Source organism: Sus scrofa, chromosome 7, assembly GCF_000003025.6.
Source record: "Sus scrofa isolate TJ Tabasco breed Duroc chromosome 7, Sscrofa11.1, whole genome shotgun sequence".
NCBI lineage: Eukaryota > Metazoa > Chordata > Mammalia > Artiodactyla > Suidae > Sus > Sus scrofa.
The window spans coordinates 97,760,793-97,781,789 of NC_010449.5; the positions used below are offsets into that span (position 1 = coordinate 97,760,793).

A 20,997-nucleotide genomic window follows, 5' to 3' on the forward strand; every position below is an offset into this window, starting at 1 on the left:
AGTTAGAGAGGTTGGGACCTGGGGACTGAACTCTGTGTGCGGCCTGCAGGAGGTCATTATGCTCCTCCAGTCCCGTGTCCGGGCTCCCAGTCACCACTCACGACCCGTGATGGACAGAGCTCCATAGGCAACAGGAGGATTTATCCTCCCTACACTGGAACTTGTCATTCTCCTGCAGCAAGTCCACCAGCTCTATTTATTTATTATTATTTTTGCTTTTTAGGACCACACCTGCGGCATACGGAGGTTCCCAGGCTAGGGGGTCTAATTGGAGCTACGGCTGCCAGCCTACACCACAGCCACAGCAATGTGGGATCCGAGCCATGTCTGTGACCTACACCACCGCTCAAGGTGATGCCAATGCTGGATCCTTAACCCATTGAACAGGGCCAGGGATTGAACCCGGGTCCTCATGGATACTAGTCGGGTTCTTAACCCACTGAGCCACAATGGGAACTCCAGGAAGTCCACCAGTTCATGCAGATTCAGAGGCCTTGCTGCCCGGGAGGAGAACCTACTCGGCGCCCTGGGGAGGAAAGGCAGGAGGCAGGGCTAAGGGTCAGAACACAAGCTTGCTGCAAAAGACTCAAGCCAGCGGTTAGCTTTACGGAACAGAGCAGGGGCCTGGAAGTGGAGGGTGAAGATGAATCTCCTCTGAGGAGGTTTGGTCTGCAGAAGACCGGGCACAGCAAAGCCCTCTGTCCCAGGGAACCGGCTACCTCTCAAGGCTAAAACTTCACCCGGAGGGTCCAGAAGAGGAAGACATCCCGGGGCAGGTGGTTATTCTGATGCTACAGGCAAGGAGACACCCAGAACTCTCAGGCAATCTCGGGGACATCGAGATAAGGCTCATTTCTGGAACAAGGGCTGTCAAGAGCCCCTCGGGTTGTGGTGATACCCAGCTAAACTACCCTAAGGGTCCCTGTAAAGACAGAGAGGGAGGGAATGAGGCAGGTGGGAGAGAATGAAGGTTCTAGGACCACCAGGTTTGACCAGCACTGTGGCCTGCTGGCCTTGGCTGAGGTACCAGAAGGAAGATGGGCAAAGTCACTGGGGATGGCATACAACCCCTGCTTCAGGGATTCGAGACTTGGGGAGGAAGAGAAAGAGGAAGAGGCGAGGATCTTCCTCTAAGGCCAGACTGAGAAGAAAATGGAGTCTTTGGACCTCTCCTGCAGAGAGCAGGCAGTGTGGCAAGGAGGGTCCAAAAGTTCTGGGCACCTCTATGGAGGGGCTGCCTCAGCTCTCTCACACCGGGCATCAGGGGACTTGTGGGGTGCATGCTGTCTCTAGGGATTGCAGCTCTCCACTTTCTGGGCCACAGTGGGCTTGTGCCTCCTGGTCCCTTGCGCTTGGGCGGAGCCAGGGGACTAGCGCTGGCCAATAGCTATGAATAGAAATGACGTGTGTAATTTATGGACCCAAGCCTGTATTTGGGTGCAACCCTGCAGAGTGCTCTTTCTTTTGTCCGTGAATACCGGCCACCTTAAAGATGTTGGCTGATCCTTTAGCCTGGTTCCAGGGTGAGGAAATGTGGGGCAGGACCCAGCTGACCCATGATGGACATGTGGCCTTAGTCAGATATCAAATTGGCAGTGTTCTAAGTCACTAAGATTGGGGTTGGTTGTTAATGCAGCATAACCTGGCTTATCCTGACACAGCACTGCCACCTTCCTCAGACCAGAGCCCCAGCCAGCGGTGATCATGCATGAGCGGTCTGTCGGCAAGTGAGAGAGGGAGGGCAGAGGGTCAAAGGAGCCCCCCAGTCTCCACCTGAGCCAGAGCCACTAGCCAAGCCAACTAAAGTAGCCAGATAAAGATTCTGGGTTCCATGTTAAAAGCACAGGCTCTGATGTCACCAGATATCCTGAGGCTATTCCACCAACCTCTTGGTACCTGGACTGGAGCCAGATTTTTCTGCCTAGCCTAGGGTTTAGATTTTAGTCTAAGATTATGGGGAGTTCCCACTGTGGCTCCCAGGTTGTGAACCAACTAGTATCCATAAGGATGCGAGTTCGATTTCTGGCCTTGTTCAGTGGGTTAAGGATCCTGTGTTGCTGCAAGCTGTGGTGTAGGTCGCAGATGTGGCCCAGATATGGCATTGCTGTGTCTCTGGGGTAGGCTAGCAGCTAGAGCTCCAATTCAACTCCTAACCTGGGAACTTCCGTATGCCGCAGGTGCAGCCCTAAAAAGGGGGGGGGGGAGCAGCACTTAAAAAAAAATAAGAGTATGGTATGTTTTGGTAGGGTTTACCCTGCTTGTTGGGGGCAGGGGCTATCTGTCTTTTTATTGCTCTACTCCTAGCTCATGGCTGGAACACAGCTGGTGCTCAACAAATGTTTGCCAACTGAAGAATGAGACCACGTGCCTAACTAAACCTTCACATCCTCTTGGTATGAGGCTGCTGGAATGGCCCCAGAAGACCCGTGGAAACAGTCACCCTGGGACCAGCTTGCGGCCTGCTGTCTGTACGGGGGGGTGGGAGGGGTGCGTGGATCCTGGAGCTTCTCTAACCCCACTGCAGCCTCTGCAGGAGGAAAGGCAAGGGCGCTTCCTCTGTTCCCTATGACAGCACAGGGTGGGGGGGTGTTCAGTCAGGGGTCAGAAGCTCAGGTGACCTTGGACGTGGGTGGGGGACAGTCTGCAGGGGCAGCTAACCCCTTTGGGTGGGAACCCAGAGTCCTGCTACAACGGACATGCCATCGAGACTTTAGATGGGCTGCTGTCCAGACCGCTCAGGCCTTTCAGCAGAGACTCTGCGTTTAAGTGGAGAGAGTGGTTTCTTAGTTGGAGGAAGAAGAAAGAGGGAGAGGAAATTGACTGGGCTCCCGGGGTGATGGGCCGGGTCTGTGGTTACGGATGGAAACCTGGAAAAGGGTGCAGGCTGCATCAGTCTTTCTTTCAGCAGACTTGGGAGTCTGCCCTGGGCCAGGAACTCGGCCTGACCCCCCAGCTGAGGTGCGTGTCTGGAACCTGTTCTCTGGAAGGGAAGGGGATGCTTTAGCAGCACGGACTTGGGCGTGGGCGAAACGCAACCTGAGCGAGAATAGGCCCTCAGAGAGAAGTGCCACCACCGGCCACAGGGGGCTGCATGTGCGTGTGTACGTGGTGGTTCATTCAGGCCCCACAAGAGCCTCTGAGGGGGCACGACGGCTGCCATGTTCAGACATGGAGACAAGAGCCAAACCCAGGCCTGTCTCTGCCAGAGCCTGTGCCCTCAATGAGGACTGGTTAGTATAATCCGATCTTCTTAATATTCTGGTATGTTCCTAGTTCATTTCCTTTAGTTTTGCTTTACTTTTTTTGTGGGGGAGGGTTCCCAAGCCAGAGACTGAACCTGCGGCACAGCAGCAACCCAAGCCGCTGCAGTGGCAATGCTGGATCCTTAACCTGCTGGACCACGAGGGAACTCATTGCTTTACTTTTTAATAAAATCTAATGTCGAGTTAATGATGCTTTTTGAGGCTCTCAAGTCCCTAGCAAACACCTGGCACAGAGCAGGCACCCATCAAATGCTAATTCCCTTCGCTCTCCCTTATCCCCCAAAGTGCCTGGCTGTCATCCCCAGCATGCTAATGAGGACAAAGGGGGTGGCTTCTGGCTTGGATCATGAGTAGCCCGAGTTGAAAGGGGGGAGGCATTGAGAGAGGAAGGTGACACGCCAGGGTAGGGGGGGCAGACAGGGAGGGTCTGTCCTACACGTCTAGCGACTTCTCCCCTTTTGCCAAGACCTGCCAGGGCTCTGGACTCTGCCTCCATGGAGGTGGATTTGGGAAGGGGGATCTCCCTTCACTAGACAAACAAGCTCGTCCCTTAGCTCCAGGACTCTCTGCATCTTAGGCAAGTCCTTCCTGGAGGCCAGCAGGCACTGGGCCACTTCGGATCCAGGGCAGAACTTCTTTCCAGAGGGAACTGTGACTTACCCTCCCCCATTCCTGTCCCAGCCAGTCTTGGGAGCACTTGACCCAGGCCTCTTATAAGCATCTGACACCCCAGCCTGGCAGAAGGTGGAAGTGGCAGGGTTGCCAGGAGCTGGCATGACGGTGGCAGGCTCAAGCCAGTCTGTGAGGACATCGGTTGGCACTGTCACCACCACCTTGTGGCAGGGCCTGGGAAAGGGGGCTGGGATAAGGTCTCATTCATTCATCTATTCAACTGGCATTTGTTGGGGTATCCAACACATGGGCATTTGTCAGGTGTCCATATGAGGTCATCTAAGGATATGGTCCAGCTCCGAGGAGCTCACAGCCTAACCAGCTTCAGCAAGCAGGCCAAGCCCGAAGCCCCCAGTACCTCCCAGGTAGACGGACTCTCCCTCTGCTGTGTGACTCAAGGTGGGCGGCAGCAGTACACGGGGGGCTGTTCCCGGGATCCCATGTACATGAAGTTACTGTGTGCCCCTGCTGCCAGGGCGGACAGGATGCCAAAATCTCACTGAGGGGACAGAAGGGCTCCGGGATCCCCAGGCAGTTCTCTCTGTGCACAGGAGTGGGCTTGGCATCAAGGGATTAGCTGGAAGGGGAGCTGGTGGTTAGCAGTGCATGGGGAGGGACCAGGAGATGGTGGAGGAACACCCCATTCCTTACCTTGGCAATGTCCCTTCCTGACCATGATGTAGCCCTGGTCACACTCGCAGTGGTAGGAACCCACTGTGTTGGTGCACCGCCCCCCGCTGCACAGCCCTGGCTGTTCACACTCGTCTATGTCTGCGAACACACAGAAAAGTCTTGAGTTGGGGTCAGCCCTGCAGAGGGTCCTGGGACATCCCTTTAGAGGCCATCCCCGCCAAGGCCACCCATCCAGTGTTCCTTTCTCCTAGGGGGGCTGCTCTGGGGACCCATGGGGACCCTCACAGCTGTCTCCTCACCCGATGCAAGGGCTGGTCTTTTTTTCTTTTTTCTTTTTTTTTTTTTGTCTTTTTGCCATTTCTTGGGCTGCTCTCACGGCATATGGAGGTTCCCAGGCTAGGGGTCGAATTAGAGCTGTAGCCACCGGCCTATGCCAGAGCCACAGCAACACGGGATCTGAGCTGCGTCCATGGCCTACACCACAGTTCACGGCAATGCCGGATCCTTAACCCACTGAGAAAGGCCAGGGATCGAGCCCGCAACCTCATGGTTCCTAGTCGGATTTGTTAATCACTGAGCCATGACAGGAACTCCTCTTTATTCCAGTACTAAACCTACTCCAGGGAGTTCCTGTTGTGGCTCAGTGGAAACGAATCTGACTAGTATCCATGAGGCCTCAGGTTTGATCCCTGGCCTCATTCAATGGGTTAGGAATCCGGTGTTGCCGTGAGCTGTGGTGTAGGTTGCAGATGTGGCTCAGATCCCATGTTACTGTGGCTGTGGTGTAGGCTGGCAGCTGTAGCTCCAATTTGATCCCTAGCCTGGGAACTTCCATATGCTGCAGGTGTAGCCCTAAAAAGCAAAACAACAACAACAACAAAACAAACAAACAAAAACCAAAACCTACTCCATAAAATCCAAGCTCCTCAGTCTCACAGGTAAGATGGTTCGGGCTCTGGCCCCCTGCCTGGTTCTCTCCCCTTGGCTCCTGCCTCCCACATGCCTCCCCACCTCAGCCGCACAGAACCTGCTTCGGAGCTTCTGCACATGCTATTCCCTTGCCTGGAAGGGCTTCCCATCCACCAGCTGGGCTGTGGCCTTCTCAGCTCTCAGTGAGGCTGCTCTCTCCTCCCAACCCATACGGCCCTTCCCAGGGGTGCCTTAGGCATCAGCCCCTGGAGCAAATGCGTTTATTTTATTTTATTTTATTTTTGTCTTTTTGCTATTTCTTTGGGCCGCTCCTGCGGCATATGGAAGTTCCCAGGCTAGGGGTCGAATCGGAGCTGTAGCCACTGGCCTACGCCAGAGCCACAGCAACGCGGGATCTGAGCCACGTCTGCAACCTACACCACAGCTCACGGCAACGCTGGATCGTTAACCCACTGAGCAAGGGCAGAGACTGAACCCGCAACCTCATGGTTCCTAGTCGGATTCGTTAACCACTGCGCCACGACGGGAACTCCGCAAATGTGTTTCTCTCCCCACCTTTATCATCTTAGTGTCCTAGCACAGAATCCCCGTAAGTATTTGAACAGAATAATAAGCCCTTGTTTACAGACAGTGTTTTCAGCTGAGCAAGACTTCAGGACACTTTAGTGCCCGGGTCACAGGCAGAAGGTAGGCAATGTACATTCCCTGGCCCATGTCCAGAGATTCTGACCCAGCATTATGGGAAGGGCCTGGGAATCTGCATTTTAATGACACTCCAGGCAGTTCTTAAAGAACTGGTCCTCCCTTTGAGAAGCTCTCATCCCAATGGAAGAGAAAAAGGGAACTTGATAACAGGCCCACGAACCGATGGGGCGGGGGTGACTGCCTGAGAGATGAGGCTGGGAAAACTGCCTTGCTCCACGGATAAAAATGAAACGAAAGTGGAAAAAACCTGGATCTTAACACACACACAAAGATGGACTTTGGGAGTTCCTGTCGTGGCTCAGCAGGTTACGAGCCCCATTAGCATCCATGAGGACTCAGGTTTGACCCCTGGCCTCACTCAGTGGGTTAGGAATCGGGTGTTGCCGTGAGCTGTGGGGTAGGTTGCAGACGCGGCTTGGATCCCGCGTTGCTGTGGCTGTGGGGTAGGCTGACAGTTGCAGCTCTGATGAGACCCATAGCCTGGGAACCTCACTATGCTGCAGGTGGCCATTTAAAAAAAAAAAAAAATTGAAAGAAAAAAGATGGACTCCAGATAGATTAAAACATGTCATGAAAGGAAAACGGTAACTTTAAGGAAAGAAGCTATAAGAGAATATCTTTGTGACTTAAGGATGGGGGTGAACTTCTTAATAAAACTCCCAAAGCATAAAAAATAAGGCAAAAAGGTAAATTTCAATACATCAGAATTAAATATTTCTTTTTTTTTTTTTTTTTTTTTTTTTTGTCTTTTGTTGTTGTTGCTATTTCTTGGGCCGCTCCCGCGGCATATGGAGGTTCCCAGGCTAGGGGTTGAATCGGAGCTGTAGCCACTGGCCTACGCCAGAGCCACAGCAACTCGGGATCCGAGCCGCGTCTGCAACCTACACCAAAGCTCACGGCAACGCCGGATCGTTAACCCACTGAGCAAGGGCAGGGACCGAACCCGCAACCTCATGGTTCCTAGTCGGATTCGTTAACCACTGCGCCACGACGGGAACTCCAGAATTAAATATTTCTATTAAAAGAAGGACAGGTGGATAAGGTCAAAGGGCAGAGGACAGAATGGAAGAGGTGTAATGTCTAAACCCAGGTAAGTATCTGGAATATATAAGGAATGCCTAAAGAGCCCCAAGAAAAACAGCAACAGTCACTGGTAAACTGAGCAAAAGACAGCAACGAGCACTTTCTGGAGAAAGAAACCCAAAGGCTAATATACAAAGAGATGCTCATACTGACGAGTAAAGCAAATGTTATTTTAAATATTTAATATCCAAATAATTTATATTAGTCAATTATTTATACTTAATTCCAATTCTAGAATTGTAATACTTTATATTGATTATATAAATTAAAGAAATAATTTACAAATAAAAATAAAGTAAATTTTAAAATAAGGAGATATTGGAGTTCCCATCGTGGCGCAGCGGAAACGAATCCGACTAGGGACCATGAGGTTGTGGGTTCGATCCATGGCCTTGGTCAGTGGGTTAAAGATCCAGCGTTGCTGTGAGCTATGGTGTAGGTGGCCGACACAGGTCGGATCTGGTGTTGCTGTGGCTCTAGCGTAAGCTGGCAGCAACAGCTCTGATTGGACCCCTAGCCTGGGAACCTCCATATGCCACGGGCGTGGCCCTAAAAAGACAAAAAGACAAGCACACACACAAAATGGAGATATTGTTATTTAGAAAGCAGCAAAACTCAGAGTGGTGTTGTCCTGGATGAGTCCCCATCCCTCGGCAGCCAAGCCCCCATTGGGAGAAGGTCTGACAGCTGAGCTTGAGCTTCCTGCCCCCTCCCAAGCTCCGGGGCTGGCAGAGACATCAGGACACCCAGGCTGGCATGCAGCAGAACCCCTTGTCTGGCGCCAGCCTCGGTGACACCCTTCCCTGCAGCGGCCACTGCCTGACCCAGGCCAGCACTGCGGGCTAGACCTGCAGGGAGCAGTGCTTCTGGCCCGTAATACTTGCCAAGCCTCCGAAGCCCAGAGAAGCCCCTTCCTTGCCCCCAGCTTCTGCCCTCGCCAACTCCAGCCTGTTCAGAGCACTGCTGCCTGAATCACCTCCCCAAAAGCCAGCCGACCGCATCGCTACCCTCTGCTTACAAACCTCTGCTGGCTGCCACTGTCTGCGGGACGGCGGCCAAGCACTTCAGCCTGGCGCTCAAGACACTTTGCAAACTGGCATTGGCTCCTGCCACTTCCTCCACATACCCCGGGTTCCAGACACACTGGATTTATCATTACTCTCAGGGCCCGCCAGGCTTGTCCATTGCTCTGCTCTCTGCTGAAATGGCTCCCTTTCCACGAAATACCCTCTGTTCCCTCCATTGCTTCACCAGAGGGAGGCAGTTAGAAGCAAACCAGGCTTTGGGACCAGGATGACTTTAATTCTGTTCCCAGTTCCCCTGCATTAGGTGTGATTGTCCCTAAGTGTTTCCATTCATCTCTCCAAGCCTCAGTTTGCTAAACTGTACAATGGGGGTGAGGATTTCTACTGCATGGAGTTGGGATGATGAGCCTCACCACATAAAGGGGTTAGGACGGGGCTGGCATAAGAGGCGTGCCGTTAAATGGTAGCTATTATTCTGACACCTCTTTGGGAAACCTTCCCCCATTCTTCTGTAAAGAGCCAGTCGCCTCCTCATCCCACAGCACCACCCCTCCCGCCTTACTCAGGGCAGCAGCCTAGCTAGAGCTCACCCAGTGCCCGGGCCAGAACCAGCAATGTGAGCCCCAAGAACAGCAGTGCCACTCTCCAGGGGAAGGATTCCAGCTGGGTTGTGACTCTTACGGTGCTGCTTAGAAAGCTCTGCATTCTAGTCTCTGCAAACTCATTCATTTAAAAAGCGTGTGGAGTGTTTTGTGCGCAGGATAAATGCTGCAGTTTAAAGGGTCTTTGTTGGAAGCATCTTTGTGCAGCAGCCCCAGGCTGAAAGCCTTGCAGGTGTCTCTGAGCAGCTGAGGACCCACGCTCCTCTTGCAAAGGCATGCCCGCTCCCCAGGCTGCCCAGAGTCCCTGGGTCACCCTTATCTGATAGTAAAGAAGCTCCTTGTCACTGAGAATTTTGGAACCTGGCTTTTTGTCTTCCTCTCCAGCCATGTCCCCCGATCCCCTCACCCTCTTGGCTCCAGCTTCCTTGGAGCATTCATGAGTGTTGCTGTCTTTCAGATTTGTACCTCAGAGCCCTGGTCTCAGGGGTCTCAGAGCCCTGGTCTCAGTTCCCGGGGCCCCTGCACTTCCCACACTGCAGTGCTGTGCCTGGGTGCTGCAAATGCCTGGATTCTCTTCCACCCCAACCCTACCTGTGGGGTCCTGTGCCCATCCCAGAGGCAAGGGCGGCTCGGCTTACCTTGGCATTCCTGTGTGGCCCCTGAGGTGGCCAGCATGTAGCCAGGGTAGCAGAAGCAGGAATAGGAGCCCACGCGGTTGACACAGCGCCCTCTTCCCTTGCAGGGGTCCCTCAGACACTCATTGTCATCTGAGCAGAGAGAGGTGGGGAGGTTGGCATGGCAACCTGCCCTGCTAAGGGCTGGACACAGGGTCGTGCTGTGGGGCAAGGAGGGGATGAGGGACCCGAGGAGGCTGGGAGATGAAAAATCTCTGTGGTTGGGAGCCATGAGGTCAGTCCATTGGGCTCATTCAAGAACCCGCACCTCCTCCCCGCCCCATGTCCCTCTCCCTCCCAGTGGCCCTGTGATCACTTTGTTTCTCCTTCAAGGCGCAGTGGATGTGTCTCTCCTGTATAAAAATACTGGGGGAGTGGGTCAGGCCCACACTGGATGATTTATTTGTTGTGTCTCCAAACCTCTAGTCCAGGGGTGGCCGTGGTGTAGACATTTTCAAGGGCAGGCTTCAGTCTGCCTCTGGGCAGCAGGATGGCCAGTTTGAGGGGTGGGCTGATCTCAGAGCTGAGGGCTCCCAGTACCAGTTGGAAGGGCTTCCCGCTCCCCCCAGAGTCCTGGAGACTCATCAGACAGTGCTCCTTGACGTCAAGGTTAGCCTTGTCCACAGGGCCTATGCTTCTCGACCCATCAATCACACAGCCCTGCTTGGACCTTCAGCTGCCTGGACTCTGGACTGTCCTCCAGCCCTTCCCCCGCCCACCCCAGCCACCGGGTGGGGCTGCCTGTGAGCGTACCCGTGCAGTAGGCCTGGCTGGGGTGCAGCCGGTAGCCGGGGCTGCAGATGCATTTGTATCCATCTGGGAGGTTCACACAGGTTCCAGGGCCACAGATGTTGGTGGCTCCAGTGGCACATCTGTCAATGGCTGTGGACGGAACAAAGCAGAGGTCATGGCAGGCTGCAGATGGGCAAAGGCAGTGGAGTGGAGTGGGAGGAGTGTGGGGCAGGGCACACAGCGCCTCAGAGGACCCACTGAAGCCTCACCCCGGCCTTAGCTGGGCCCTCCCACATCCATGTAGAGTCTGGTCCTATATAAAACCCCAAGGCACCTCCTGCCAGGACACTGAGTCCTACCAGGATGAGGCTTGCAGTAGTGCATCCATCCCTCTGACCTAGACCCAATGGGTTCCAGTGACCTGAGTCCCATGTCCCAGCAAAGGGCCCCCCTCCCCTGCTGAGGCCTCCTGACCGACCTCGCCCTGAATGCAGAGCCAGCCCCCACCCACAGCGGGTGCTGCCCTTCCCTGGCAACTCCGGCCCAGTTTTCCCTAGACAGACAGACAGATCTGGTAGGGTCCTGGGAGAACTGCCAGGAGAAGAGGGGAAAGGTGGGCGGGGGCCAAACGAGCAGGGCCTTGGATGTCACGTTGAGACAGGCCTGTAAGCCAGGGGGTCATGGGTAACACCACACAGCTTGCTCAGAAAGGAAGCAAGATGGCAGACGGATGGGGTGGGAGAGAAGGTAACAGATGAATCCAACAAGGACCGCCTTGCGGGGGTGGTGATGGAGGGAAAGATGAGAGATGGATACTGAATTCACCAGCAGTTGCGAGTCTCACCAGGACTCAGGGCTGAGACTGCATAGAAGACAGAGAATATAGCTCTTCTGAACTGTGTCCTTTGTGCTAGAATAGCCACTGGCGCTTACAGCATGCCTAATGCACACATGACTGACCGCAGAAGCAAGGTAGCTTTCCCTCCAGGTCTCAGTTGGAAGCCCACACACCCAGGCTCCTGCCCCTGCCCCACAGCACTAAGGAAACCCCGGAGACCCACAGGCATGGGTCGGGATGTGGCTTGTGTTGTGCACAGCAGGCCTCGACAGGCTTTGCTAAACTGGACTGAATTGAACATGCACGCTGGCCTGTTTGAGAGGCTACCCTGTCCTTGGCCCTCCAAGTTTGTGTCCGTCTGGGCACATATGAGGACCTCCGGCCAGGTTCTATTTATTTATTCTCTTTTTAGGGCCGCACCCGTGGCCTAGGGAAGTTCCCAGGCTAGGGGTCGAATTGGAGCTACAGCTGCCGGCCTACACCACAGCCACAGCAACACCAGATCCGAGCCACGTCTGTGACCTGCACCACAGCCCACGGCAACGCCAGACCTTTAACCCACTGAGCGAGGCCAGGGATTGAACTGGCATCTTCGCGGATACTAGTTGGGTTTGTTTCTGCTGAGCCATGACGGGAACTCCCTCCAGCCAGGTTCGACATGTCCTCCCAGAGGGGTGAGGGTGGAGGACAGCAAGGAGGGGGACGGGCCATCAGGCGATATAGGCTGTCGTTGTGGCGGGATTCTGTGCCCACATAGCTAAACCCCTAGCTGAGCTCCTCATCCCAGCTCATCTTGCCTGTGGAGCACAGGGTCCTAGGACACTCCCTGCGGCAGTGCCCTGAGCCCAGAGAAGAGGGGTCCTGGGACAGGGCAGCAGGGACGCCCTGGGAAGGCCACCCCCACCCCAGCCCCACCCACACGCTCTAGGCTGTTCTGCCAGTCTGCAGGGGCTCTCACTGTGCTGGAGGAGATCTGGAAACACCCCTCACCCCAAGGGGGCCTGAGTCTGTGAGATTACGAGCAGCAAGGCCCTGAGGACACTCATGGGGACACACTGTGAGCACGCTGGTGAGCAGGGAGCAGCCGCAGCAACACTGGCCCTGCTTCTCCCGAGCCAAGTCCCCAGACAAGGAGCCTTTGAGGAGGGCACATTCCAGAGCAAGGTGGCTTTGCCAGTGATCTCCCCACACCACCCCCCTCACCACCGCAGCCAGAGTGGGGAACACAGGCTCACGGGCAGTGACACAACTTCAAGAAATAGAACCATTTTCCTTCGTGAAAGCCGGCCCTCCCTGTGGGCAGAAGGCTACCCACTGCCAGGGCACTCGGCCGACTCAGGGTCAATGGCCTGGAGGAGCCAGGCTCCCGGAGGCCCCCTGTGTTCCCGTTGCTTGAGAGGGCCCCCTGGATTCCCCTGGAAGGCCTCCCCGTGACCCCCCTCCAAGCGTCCCCTCTCTTTCTCCTGCCTTGGCTTGACCGCCTTCTGGATGGGACTCCCCCACTCCCTCGGGGCGCCTTGTGCTCTTGTGGGAGGAACAGGGGTGCTGAGCCCAGTGGGAGTAACTGGACCCTGTGCTCTGCCAGCACACCTCGAGGGGTAGGCTGCAGGTACCTGGGGGGGCCGGGGTCACCAGCACATCTGTGGGGGCGGTCACTTGCTCTTCTTCCTGGGCCTCCGGGATCCCCCGTGCAGGCAGTGATGGCGTTGGTCTTCCTATGGCATCTCCTGGGGGGGGGTAGGAGAGGGGGGAGGGCCACCGCCCCTTGGCTGCTGGCTTCCGGTCCCTCCAGAGACACAGTGCCCTTCCCCCGACTCTGCCATCCTGGCTAGAACACAGGGTGGAGCCTAGGACAGGTCAGTCCCTCTGCCTCCCAGTCTCCTGAAACTTGACCTTGCCGCAAACAGAGTCCGAGCCTCTAAGAGTCCTCACAGGGCTCGGAGCACATCCCATCTCACCCCCCACTTCGCAGGCACGGAGACAGAGGCTTACAGAAACGGCCCCTCGCCCAAGGCTGCTAGCTTTTTGGAGACACAGCGGAAGCCTGCATCTCCTGATTCCCGCTCCAGCATTCTCCTTCGTCTGCAAAGTGCTTTACAGTTTGCAGAGCTCTGCCACAAACCCTAGCACCTCATCTGCCTTAGGCAGCGAGGCAGGCACTAGCGTCCACATCATAGCAGAGGAAGCCAGACCTGACTTCTGACCATGTCCTGTCCCCAGCCCCAGGAAGCAAGGCTCTGGGACCCGACCCACCCCCGCTGCAGCCAGCCCCTTCCTCTTTGGTCTCTTTATTTTTTTTCCTTTTTTTTTTTTAATTATTATTCAATGAATTTATCACATCTGTAGTTGTATAATGATCATCTCAATCCAATTTCACAGGATTGCCATCCTGCAACCCAAGCACATCCCCCCACCCCCCCAAACTGTCTCCTCCGGAGACTCTGGTCTCCTTTATATGCTGAGCAGCACCGCCGAGTGCAGAAAGGCATCGTGGTGTCTTTCACTGAACTGACAACACCTTAGATATCCAGAGCCCCCAGAAAAAGTGTTCACACGTCACATCATCCACAGCCTCATCTAATTTGAGCCTCATGCATCAACTCATGTGCTCTGTCTTCGCTCCTAGATTGAGGTCTCTCCTTCCCTCCCTTCTCTGTGTCCTGGGAGCCACTAGGAGGAGGGACTCACCTGGGACCCAGGTAGCAAGCTGGGTAACACTGGTTGTGACCTGTGCAGAAATGGGAGAAAGTCACTCTTGGCTTCTCTGTCATCCCGTGCTGTGCTTCCCTCTGCCACACTCACCCCTGCCTGCAGCCTTGCTGTCCAACTAACTCCCTGCTTCATTTTCTCATCCCTTTCAGGCGTGAGTGAGTTCTTACCAACATGCCCAGCTTTCTGCTAAGCACTTTGGGTCCACCGTCTTAATTAATCTTCTCAATTATTTTGTGATAAGGGGCTGTAAGGATTAAATGAGCCGATGTATGTCATGTGCCATCTCAAGCTTATACCCCCACACATCGTGTCCGTGCAGTGAGCTCCATGTCTCAACTAGAGCAATGGAGGCTCGAGAGGTCAACGGGTCTACCTAGGATCACAGGGCCAGGGTAATGACACTGACCCCCGTGTGGTGTGGCCTGGGGTCCCTCACCACAGCCCACAGACAGAGGCAGGTGGGCTGTGGGGAGCAAGGGGGAGAAGAATTGCCAGGGAATGAGAGGGCAAGGAGACTGGCTGGGGGCTGTGAGGACACAGAAGTAGGGTTTTGGTCTGCGAGGACAATGGGGGCTTCTCCAGGAAGAGAAAAAGCTGCCTGGAGAAATGATACATGGGGACAGTCAGGGAGGTAGGTTGGAGGGACAGGGGACAAGGTCGGGACTGGCAGACTGATGAGGGAAGAAGCAGCTTCACTCTTCTGGAAGATTTTCCTAGGCGGACACTCAGTTCTTTGCAGGGAAATCCCGGGCTCGGGACAGGGGGCGGGATCCCCCTTTCTCGGTGCAGTGGTTTGAGGCCATTCACAGTTCTGCCTCTAGTTCCCCGGGAGCCACTCAGAGAGGAGACCTTGAGGCTTTGGCAAGGCGGGCTCACAGAGTGCCGAATCTGGAGTTAATCTGGACTCAGTTCTAGACTCCATCGGCTGTGTTTCAAGTTTGAGTGACAGCTAGGACTAACAGACCACGTTCCTACTTCCTTTCTGCAGGGGCCCCAGGCCATCCTGAACGAGAGACCTTGCGTGGCAGCTGCTCCAAAAACAGGAGCTGTTGTTATTACTTTCTTGAGGGAAAAATTGGGTCTTTGGATCAACTCTCACATCAGCTTCTCTGCAAGCCAAAGCCCCCCACCCCCCAGTCCATCTTTCCCCGTGTCCTCCCTCACAGGTCACTGCCCTGCAGCCTCAGTGCTACCGAGTCCTGTTCTCTGCCACCCTGGCCTGGCTCCTGGGGGGAGGATGCACTTACCTGGCCAGCCTGAGTGTCACCTGGGAAGGGAAGGTGAGAGCATGAGCTGGCAGAAGCGGCAGTCTGGCTGCCTCCTCCCCTCCACCCACGGCTGGGCTGGTTCAGGCTGGTGACCTCCTGATCTTGTCCCCAGCAGGGTCGGCGCAGCAGAGCGAGCTGAGTCTCTGCTTACCTGCCCCTGCCCCTCCCACCCTTCTGGCGGGCACAGATCCCAGAATCCGGGTCTAGAAAGCCCACAAGGTGACTTGCTTGGTGAGAGGAGACCTCAGGCTTTCCTTTAACACCTCTGGTGGCAGGAGTCCCACCCGCTCCAGGCCAGTCCGCTGCACCAGTCCTGGCTGTAACCCCACTCCTTGCATGCTCCCTCCTCCCTCCCCAGTGCCCCCGACACACAGGGTCACTCCGCCCCCACCCCAGGCTACGGGCCAGGGGAACGGTTCTAAGAAGGTGAAGAGTTGCCCCTGGCCTGACCAGTGTCCAGTTACCACAATGACCGGGGCTCTGCCTAACTGCCCTGTCGGTCTCTTCCAGATTCCTGGAGACGCCCTGGCCACCACAGTTCTCCCTGTCCTAATGTGTCCGTGGCCTCCTGTGCTCCGTGCCACCAGCAACTGGGATGTGCCTTCTGCATGGTCCCCTAGGGCACCTGCCAGGGGTGCCCATCCCCATCTCTTTCCAGTTCCACCCCTCCTGGGCCCAAGGCAGTTGGGGTGGTGCCAGTGCTCTCATTCTAAGGCCAGGGGAGGGGCTCTAAAGCCCCCAGATTCCCCAAGATCCACCTGCCAGCTCTTCAGGCTTTGCAGCAAGCACCAGCCCCAGAGGCTGCATGGCTGGGGACAGGGGATGGAAAGGTCTGATCAGCTGAGGCAGGGGGATGCTGCTGATGCCTCCCACCTCTACCAGCAACTCCCTGGGACATGGGTACCTCTCGACCCCATACGGGAGAAGGAGGAAGTGAGGCTGCTCCCGCCAGCCAGCCCATGAGAGCAGGTTCCTGGGGCTGAGTTGCTCCAATCTCCCTTCCCCAGTGCCCCCCGAGATGGATGCCACCCAGGGGATCTTTGAGGTGCTGTAACCCCCCCCCACCCAGGCGGGGGACTCTCCCAGGCATCTTCCCCAGCCCAGATACCCTTGTCAGGGATGGTCCCCGCCTCCAACCAGGTGCCGGTGGCTGCCCGGAGTGGCTGCCTGTCTGCTGGCCCAGGTGGGGTCCCATGGCTCTTCTGCACATGCTCCCATGAAGGCCGGGCCAGTTCCTCCTCCTCGGCTTTCCTCATGGACAGGCGGATGTCTGAGCTTGAGTAGGTGTAGCCGTGGCCAGCAGGGCAGATCTCCCGGAAGGCCTCTGCACGATCAACAGTCAGGGGACAATGCAAGAACCCAGGCCCCCCCCTTCCCTCCCTTTGGCAGACAGGGCAATTGTGGCAGCAAGGAGGGAGGGTTAGGGTTAACCCGGGTTGGGTGAAGGAGTTGAATACAAAGACTAAGCATCTTCTGGCCTGAGGTTAGGTCCGGGTGGGGGAAAAGGGCCACTGGCTTGAAGGGAAGCCCCTTGGTGGCCGGTGCTGGGATGGGGACAGAAGGTTACCTGTGCCAGGCAAGGGGCACGTCTCACACTTGCTGCCCCAGGCTTTGCCCACTCGGCTGCAGCAGCATATCTGCTTGGTGATCCGCTGGGCCAGAGGCAGGGCGCAGGTGCCGGGCCCCAGCAACCGGTAGCACAGCCCCTGCTGCATGGAGACGGCCTTGTCCGCTGCAACACACACGGCGGGAGGGGATGGGCAGGTGGCCAGCGGGAGGGGAGAGGGCAGGCCCGGGCCAGTGGATGGAGGAGTGGCCGTCGGTGTGCACTCAGACTGGACTGGCCTGTGCTCAGCTGGGGCTCTGAAAATGCTCAGACACATTAGGAAGAGCAGCTGCAGGAGCGCTTTAGCACCTCCTCGTGTCACCTGTTTGAGGGGACCCTTGCCGCTCACCCTCATGTGGGGCAGCTGAAGGCAGGGATGGGGGTGCTCTGCTTGTCTCCAGGTGCTGAGTCCACAAGAGTTGACAAAAGCCCAGCATGGGGAGCACGAGTGGGGAGCAGCGTGCTCTGAGGGCCACAGCCCTGGGGAGATGAGAGGAGGGGAGAACCAGGGGCCTGATGGGGAGCTTTAGGGCAGGGGCCCTGCCTCAGTCATCTTGGCAGCCGGGCACCCCGGGCAGTGTCTGGTGCATGTGGATACTCAATAAATGCTCGTTGGACTGGTGGCTGCCTGGCTGGATGCATGAATCAAAATCCTGTGGACTGTAGAGTGAGCCACGTTGGGTTTAGATAGTAACCATCCCATCCCCATAGCCCCCTGCTTGTGCTTAGATAGAAAATATTCAAAACCATAATCTTAGAAGTCATCTCAATGGAAAATGAGGAGGCCACGCCATATCGAAAGAGACTGAGGAGTTCCCGCTCTGGCACAATGAGTTAAGAATCCGACTGCAGCGTCTCAGGTTGCTGCAGAGGTGCAGGTTCGATCCCTGCCTGGCACAGAGGGTTAAAGGATCCCGCGCTGCAGCAGCTGAAGCTTGACTTCAGTCTCTGGCCCAGGAACTTCCATATTCCATGAGTGCAGCCATAAAATTAAAAAAAAAAAAAAAAGACAGAGAGAGACTGAAGTCTTTAGAGGGCTGCGATGGGGTGGGTGGGGTGAAGAAGGTGACACTCAAAGCTGAACAATGGATGACCCTGGGGAGGTCCTAGTCAGGACCCAGGACTCAGCAGACTAAGTTCAAATCCCTGGTCTACCATGAGCCGCATCACCTCCCTGGGCTTCACCTTCTTCATGGGTGAAATAAGAGTTATGATGACAATGGCATAGGCAGTGGACACCTGTATTTCCGCCTGTTTGGCTTCTAGGCTCCCTATTCTGGTAACAGCATCATGGTTTTCCTATGGGATCCACCCATTCCTCTACTTTTGGCCCATGTGGAGTGGAGGCAGACCCCACTGCCTGGCTGAAGGTGTGTAGTCTATACCCCTGGTCACAGGGATTGGGTCAGGGACGGGCACATGACCTAGTTGACCTAATGATAATAGTCAACTTTAAGACTTTTCCTGGGTTATCAGAAAGGAGGTGGTTTTTATTTTTCTATTTTCTGGGTGAGTTTGCAAGGCTAGGAGGATATAGGCCTGGAGTATCTGGTGGCCACTTTTTTTTGGTCTTTTTATGGTCCCACCTATGGCATATGGAAGCTCCCGAGACAAGGGTTCAATCGGAGCTATAGCTGCCGGCCTACACACCACACCCAGAACCATGCCAGATCCGAAGTGCATCTGTGACCTGCGCTGCAGCTTGTGGCAACAACAGATCCTTGACCCTTTGAGAGAGGTCAGGGATCGAACCCAAATCCTCATAGAATCCTTAACCTGCTGAGCTACAACAGGAACTCCAAGGTGGCCACTTCTGAAGGGTTTTGAAGTCAACACAGAGGAAACAGAGCAAGACACATGGTAAAGACACTGTGGGTGCCTGGATCCAACCCAGCCTGATGCTGACCTCCCTGGACTTCCTAGTCGTGTGGGCCAATTAATTATTTTTGCTTCAGGTGGTCTGAGTTGGGTTTCTGTCACTTGCCACCCAAAGACTCCTGACAAAGAAAATTTCTTCACAGTGAGGTATGTGCAAATGCCTTGTCAGAGGTCCCATGTTCTGCCCCGAGCAATCATCAGCCTGTCCATGTGCCTGGGTCTCTAAGTGCCCTTTCCACCTCCAGCAGCTGCTTCCCCTGGAATACTGTAGGGAAAGGCTTGGTCCCGTCGAGCCCCAGGGTGGAAGAGACCCAGCTGGGACTATCAGGAGGTTGCAATGGCACAGAGGATCCTGCAGAGGCACTGCTCTCCTGGCCTGTGTCGGGGCAGGGAGGGGGCAAAGCTCCAAAAGGAAGGGAATAGAAATTTCACGTCTGTCCCCTCCCACCTTCAGGGAGGTGACTCATTAGAAGCGGCTGGAGGGGGTCACACTAGGGAGGGAGAAAAATTAAAGAACATCCAAGCCCCCAAGGGCCACCTCTGCCTCCTGCTCTCTTTCCAGCAACTAATAAATGAAAGTCACCCGAGACGCTGGACACCTGTGCCATAGGGCTGGGGACGGGGAGGGGAGAAGGAAGAGCTATACACCCATCAAGGCCTTGATGACAAGGCTCTGTCGGCATGACGTCTTCCTGAGAGTGGCCTGTGTCCCCTCATTCTCTGCTGTCCCCTCTTAAGGCCCTTACTCTCTCCTTGCCCTGGCAACACTGGGCCCCGTCTCCCTCGTACGCGGGTGCTTCCTCTGGATGGTGCGGGCTGGAGTCTGTTCACCCCGTGGCCTCCCAGACCCAGTACCTGGCGGTTTACAGAGGGCTGGGCTGACTAGAGGCAGCTCTGCCAGGTCTTGGGGGGCCCACCTGACCTGGGCTGCAACTTTGCAGAGGCCAGCTTGTTCTGGTTCTGATTCTGGTTCTATTCAGTTCTGGTCAGGCCTCCCTGGTCTGGGCTGTGGTGTCAGCTCTGCCGTGGGGAGGGACAGGCGGGGGGGGGGGCGGCTGCCAGCCTGGGCCTGTCCCAGTTGGAAGCCACAGAAGTCACTGGAAACCATGGCCCGGATGTACGCACATGTACACATGCAGACACAGTGCTGATGTGACTAGCGACAAGGACACGGAGCACGTTCAGAAGCACAGGGACTGCAGGATTGTGAGAACCCTGGCGCCGACAGCAGGGCTGCTCCTACTGTGGGCAGGCTTCTTAAGAAAGGTCTGAAGCTAAGGGACCAGGCTGCTAAGCTCAGGTGCTGGACGAGGCAGCCATCGCTCAGCCAGATGTTCCAGCAGAGGCAACACACCCCGACCCCCACCAAAGTGAGTGAGGCAACAGATGGGACAGCAGCGATTAAAAAACAAACAAACAAACAAACAAAAACAGAGGAAGGAGAAAATCCTCAACTGCAACAGCCCCAAAGAAACAACCTGAAGCCAAAAGAGAAGCAGGGACCGGCTCCAGCCCTGCAGGAGGGGGCAGATCAGGTTTGGTACTTTGGGCCCAATTCCCAGGGGAGTATCAGCCCCTGGGCCCTGTGATGGGGCCTGGGGGCATTTCTGCTCTCAGCCTGGCCCATAGACCCCGAGGGTCCCCTCTCGCCTCCCAGTGTCCCCACCCTGGTCCCGCCAGCACTCACACACGCAGCGGCTCCTGGACGGGTCCAGCAGGAGGCCAGGTCGGCAGGTGCACAGGTAGCTGCCCCTGGTGTTCACGCACTCTGAGTCCTCGCACAGGCCCAAGGTCAAGCACTCGTTGACATCTGCAAGGTTGGGGGAGATGACCAAGCACCCTCCCCATTGAGGCCTGACGGAGGGGAGGGGCAGGGCCAGAGCCCGTGGATGCTTCTCCAAGTAGAAGGCCAACAACAAGAGAGCTGCTGTTTACTAAGGGCGGTCCCTCTCTCTGGGCTTCAGTTTCTCATTTTTAAAGTGCGGATAATAATAGTAACTGCCATGTAGTCCTATCAGAGGGATAGAATGAGATAAAAATTGCAAATCACTCGATCTAGTAACTGATAATAATGATCATAACATTAAGAACTAATGTTTATTGAGTGCCTGGTATGTGCCAGGTGGTTCACATATGATACCTTATTTAATTCTTACTTTTTTTGGCCATGCCTATGGTGGGAGTTCCCAGGCCAGGGATCGAATCCAAGCCACAGCCATGACAATGCTGAGACCTTAACCACTAGACCACCAGGGGGAACTCCTATGTCTCACAATTTTATCAAGTAGGTCCACAGGGTCCCATTTTATAGGTAAGGAAACTGAGGCTCTAGGAGTAACTTGCCCAAAGTCACTCAGCTAGTAAGTGACATCCTGG

General features: G+C 55.5%; 1 protein-coding gene across 6 annotated transcripts in view; it reads right to left on the reverse strand.

The window, feature by feature from the left end:
* LTBP2 (latent transforming growth factor beta binding protein 2) overlaps window positions 1–20,997 on the reverse strand; it is a 107,875-nt gene that overhangs the window by 15,819 nt on the left and 71,059 nt on the right. For 5 of the 6 annotated variants that reach the window (XM_021099520.1, XM_021099518.1, XM_021099517.1 and 2 more), the window contains exons 10-18: window positions 20,309–20,431; window positions 16,705–16,869; window positions 16,246–16,461; window positions 15,117–15,136; window positions 13,846–13,885; window positions 12,771–12,884; window positions 10,341–10,469; window positions 9,552–9,680; window positions 4,587–4,706 (exon numbers count right to left, since the gene is read on the reverse strand). In XM_021099520.1, the coding sequence (XP_020955179.1) occupies window positions 4,587–4,706; window positions 9,552–9,680; window positions 10,341–10,469; window positions 12,771–12,884; window positions 13,846–13,885; window positions 15,117–15,136; window positions 16,246–16,461; window positions 16,705–16,869; window positions 20,309–20,431 (1,056 nt within the window). The remainder of the gene's footprint in view (window positions 1–4,586; window positions 4,707–9,551; window positions 9,681–10,340; window positions 10,470–12,770; window positions 12,885–13,845; window positions 13,886–15,116; window positions 15,137–16,245; window positions 16,462–16,704; window positions 16,870–20,308; window positions 20,432–20,997) is intronic. The other variant, XM_013989162.2, reaches the window with a different exon arrangement.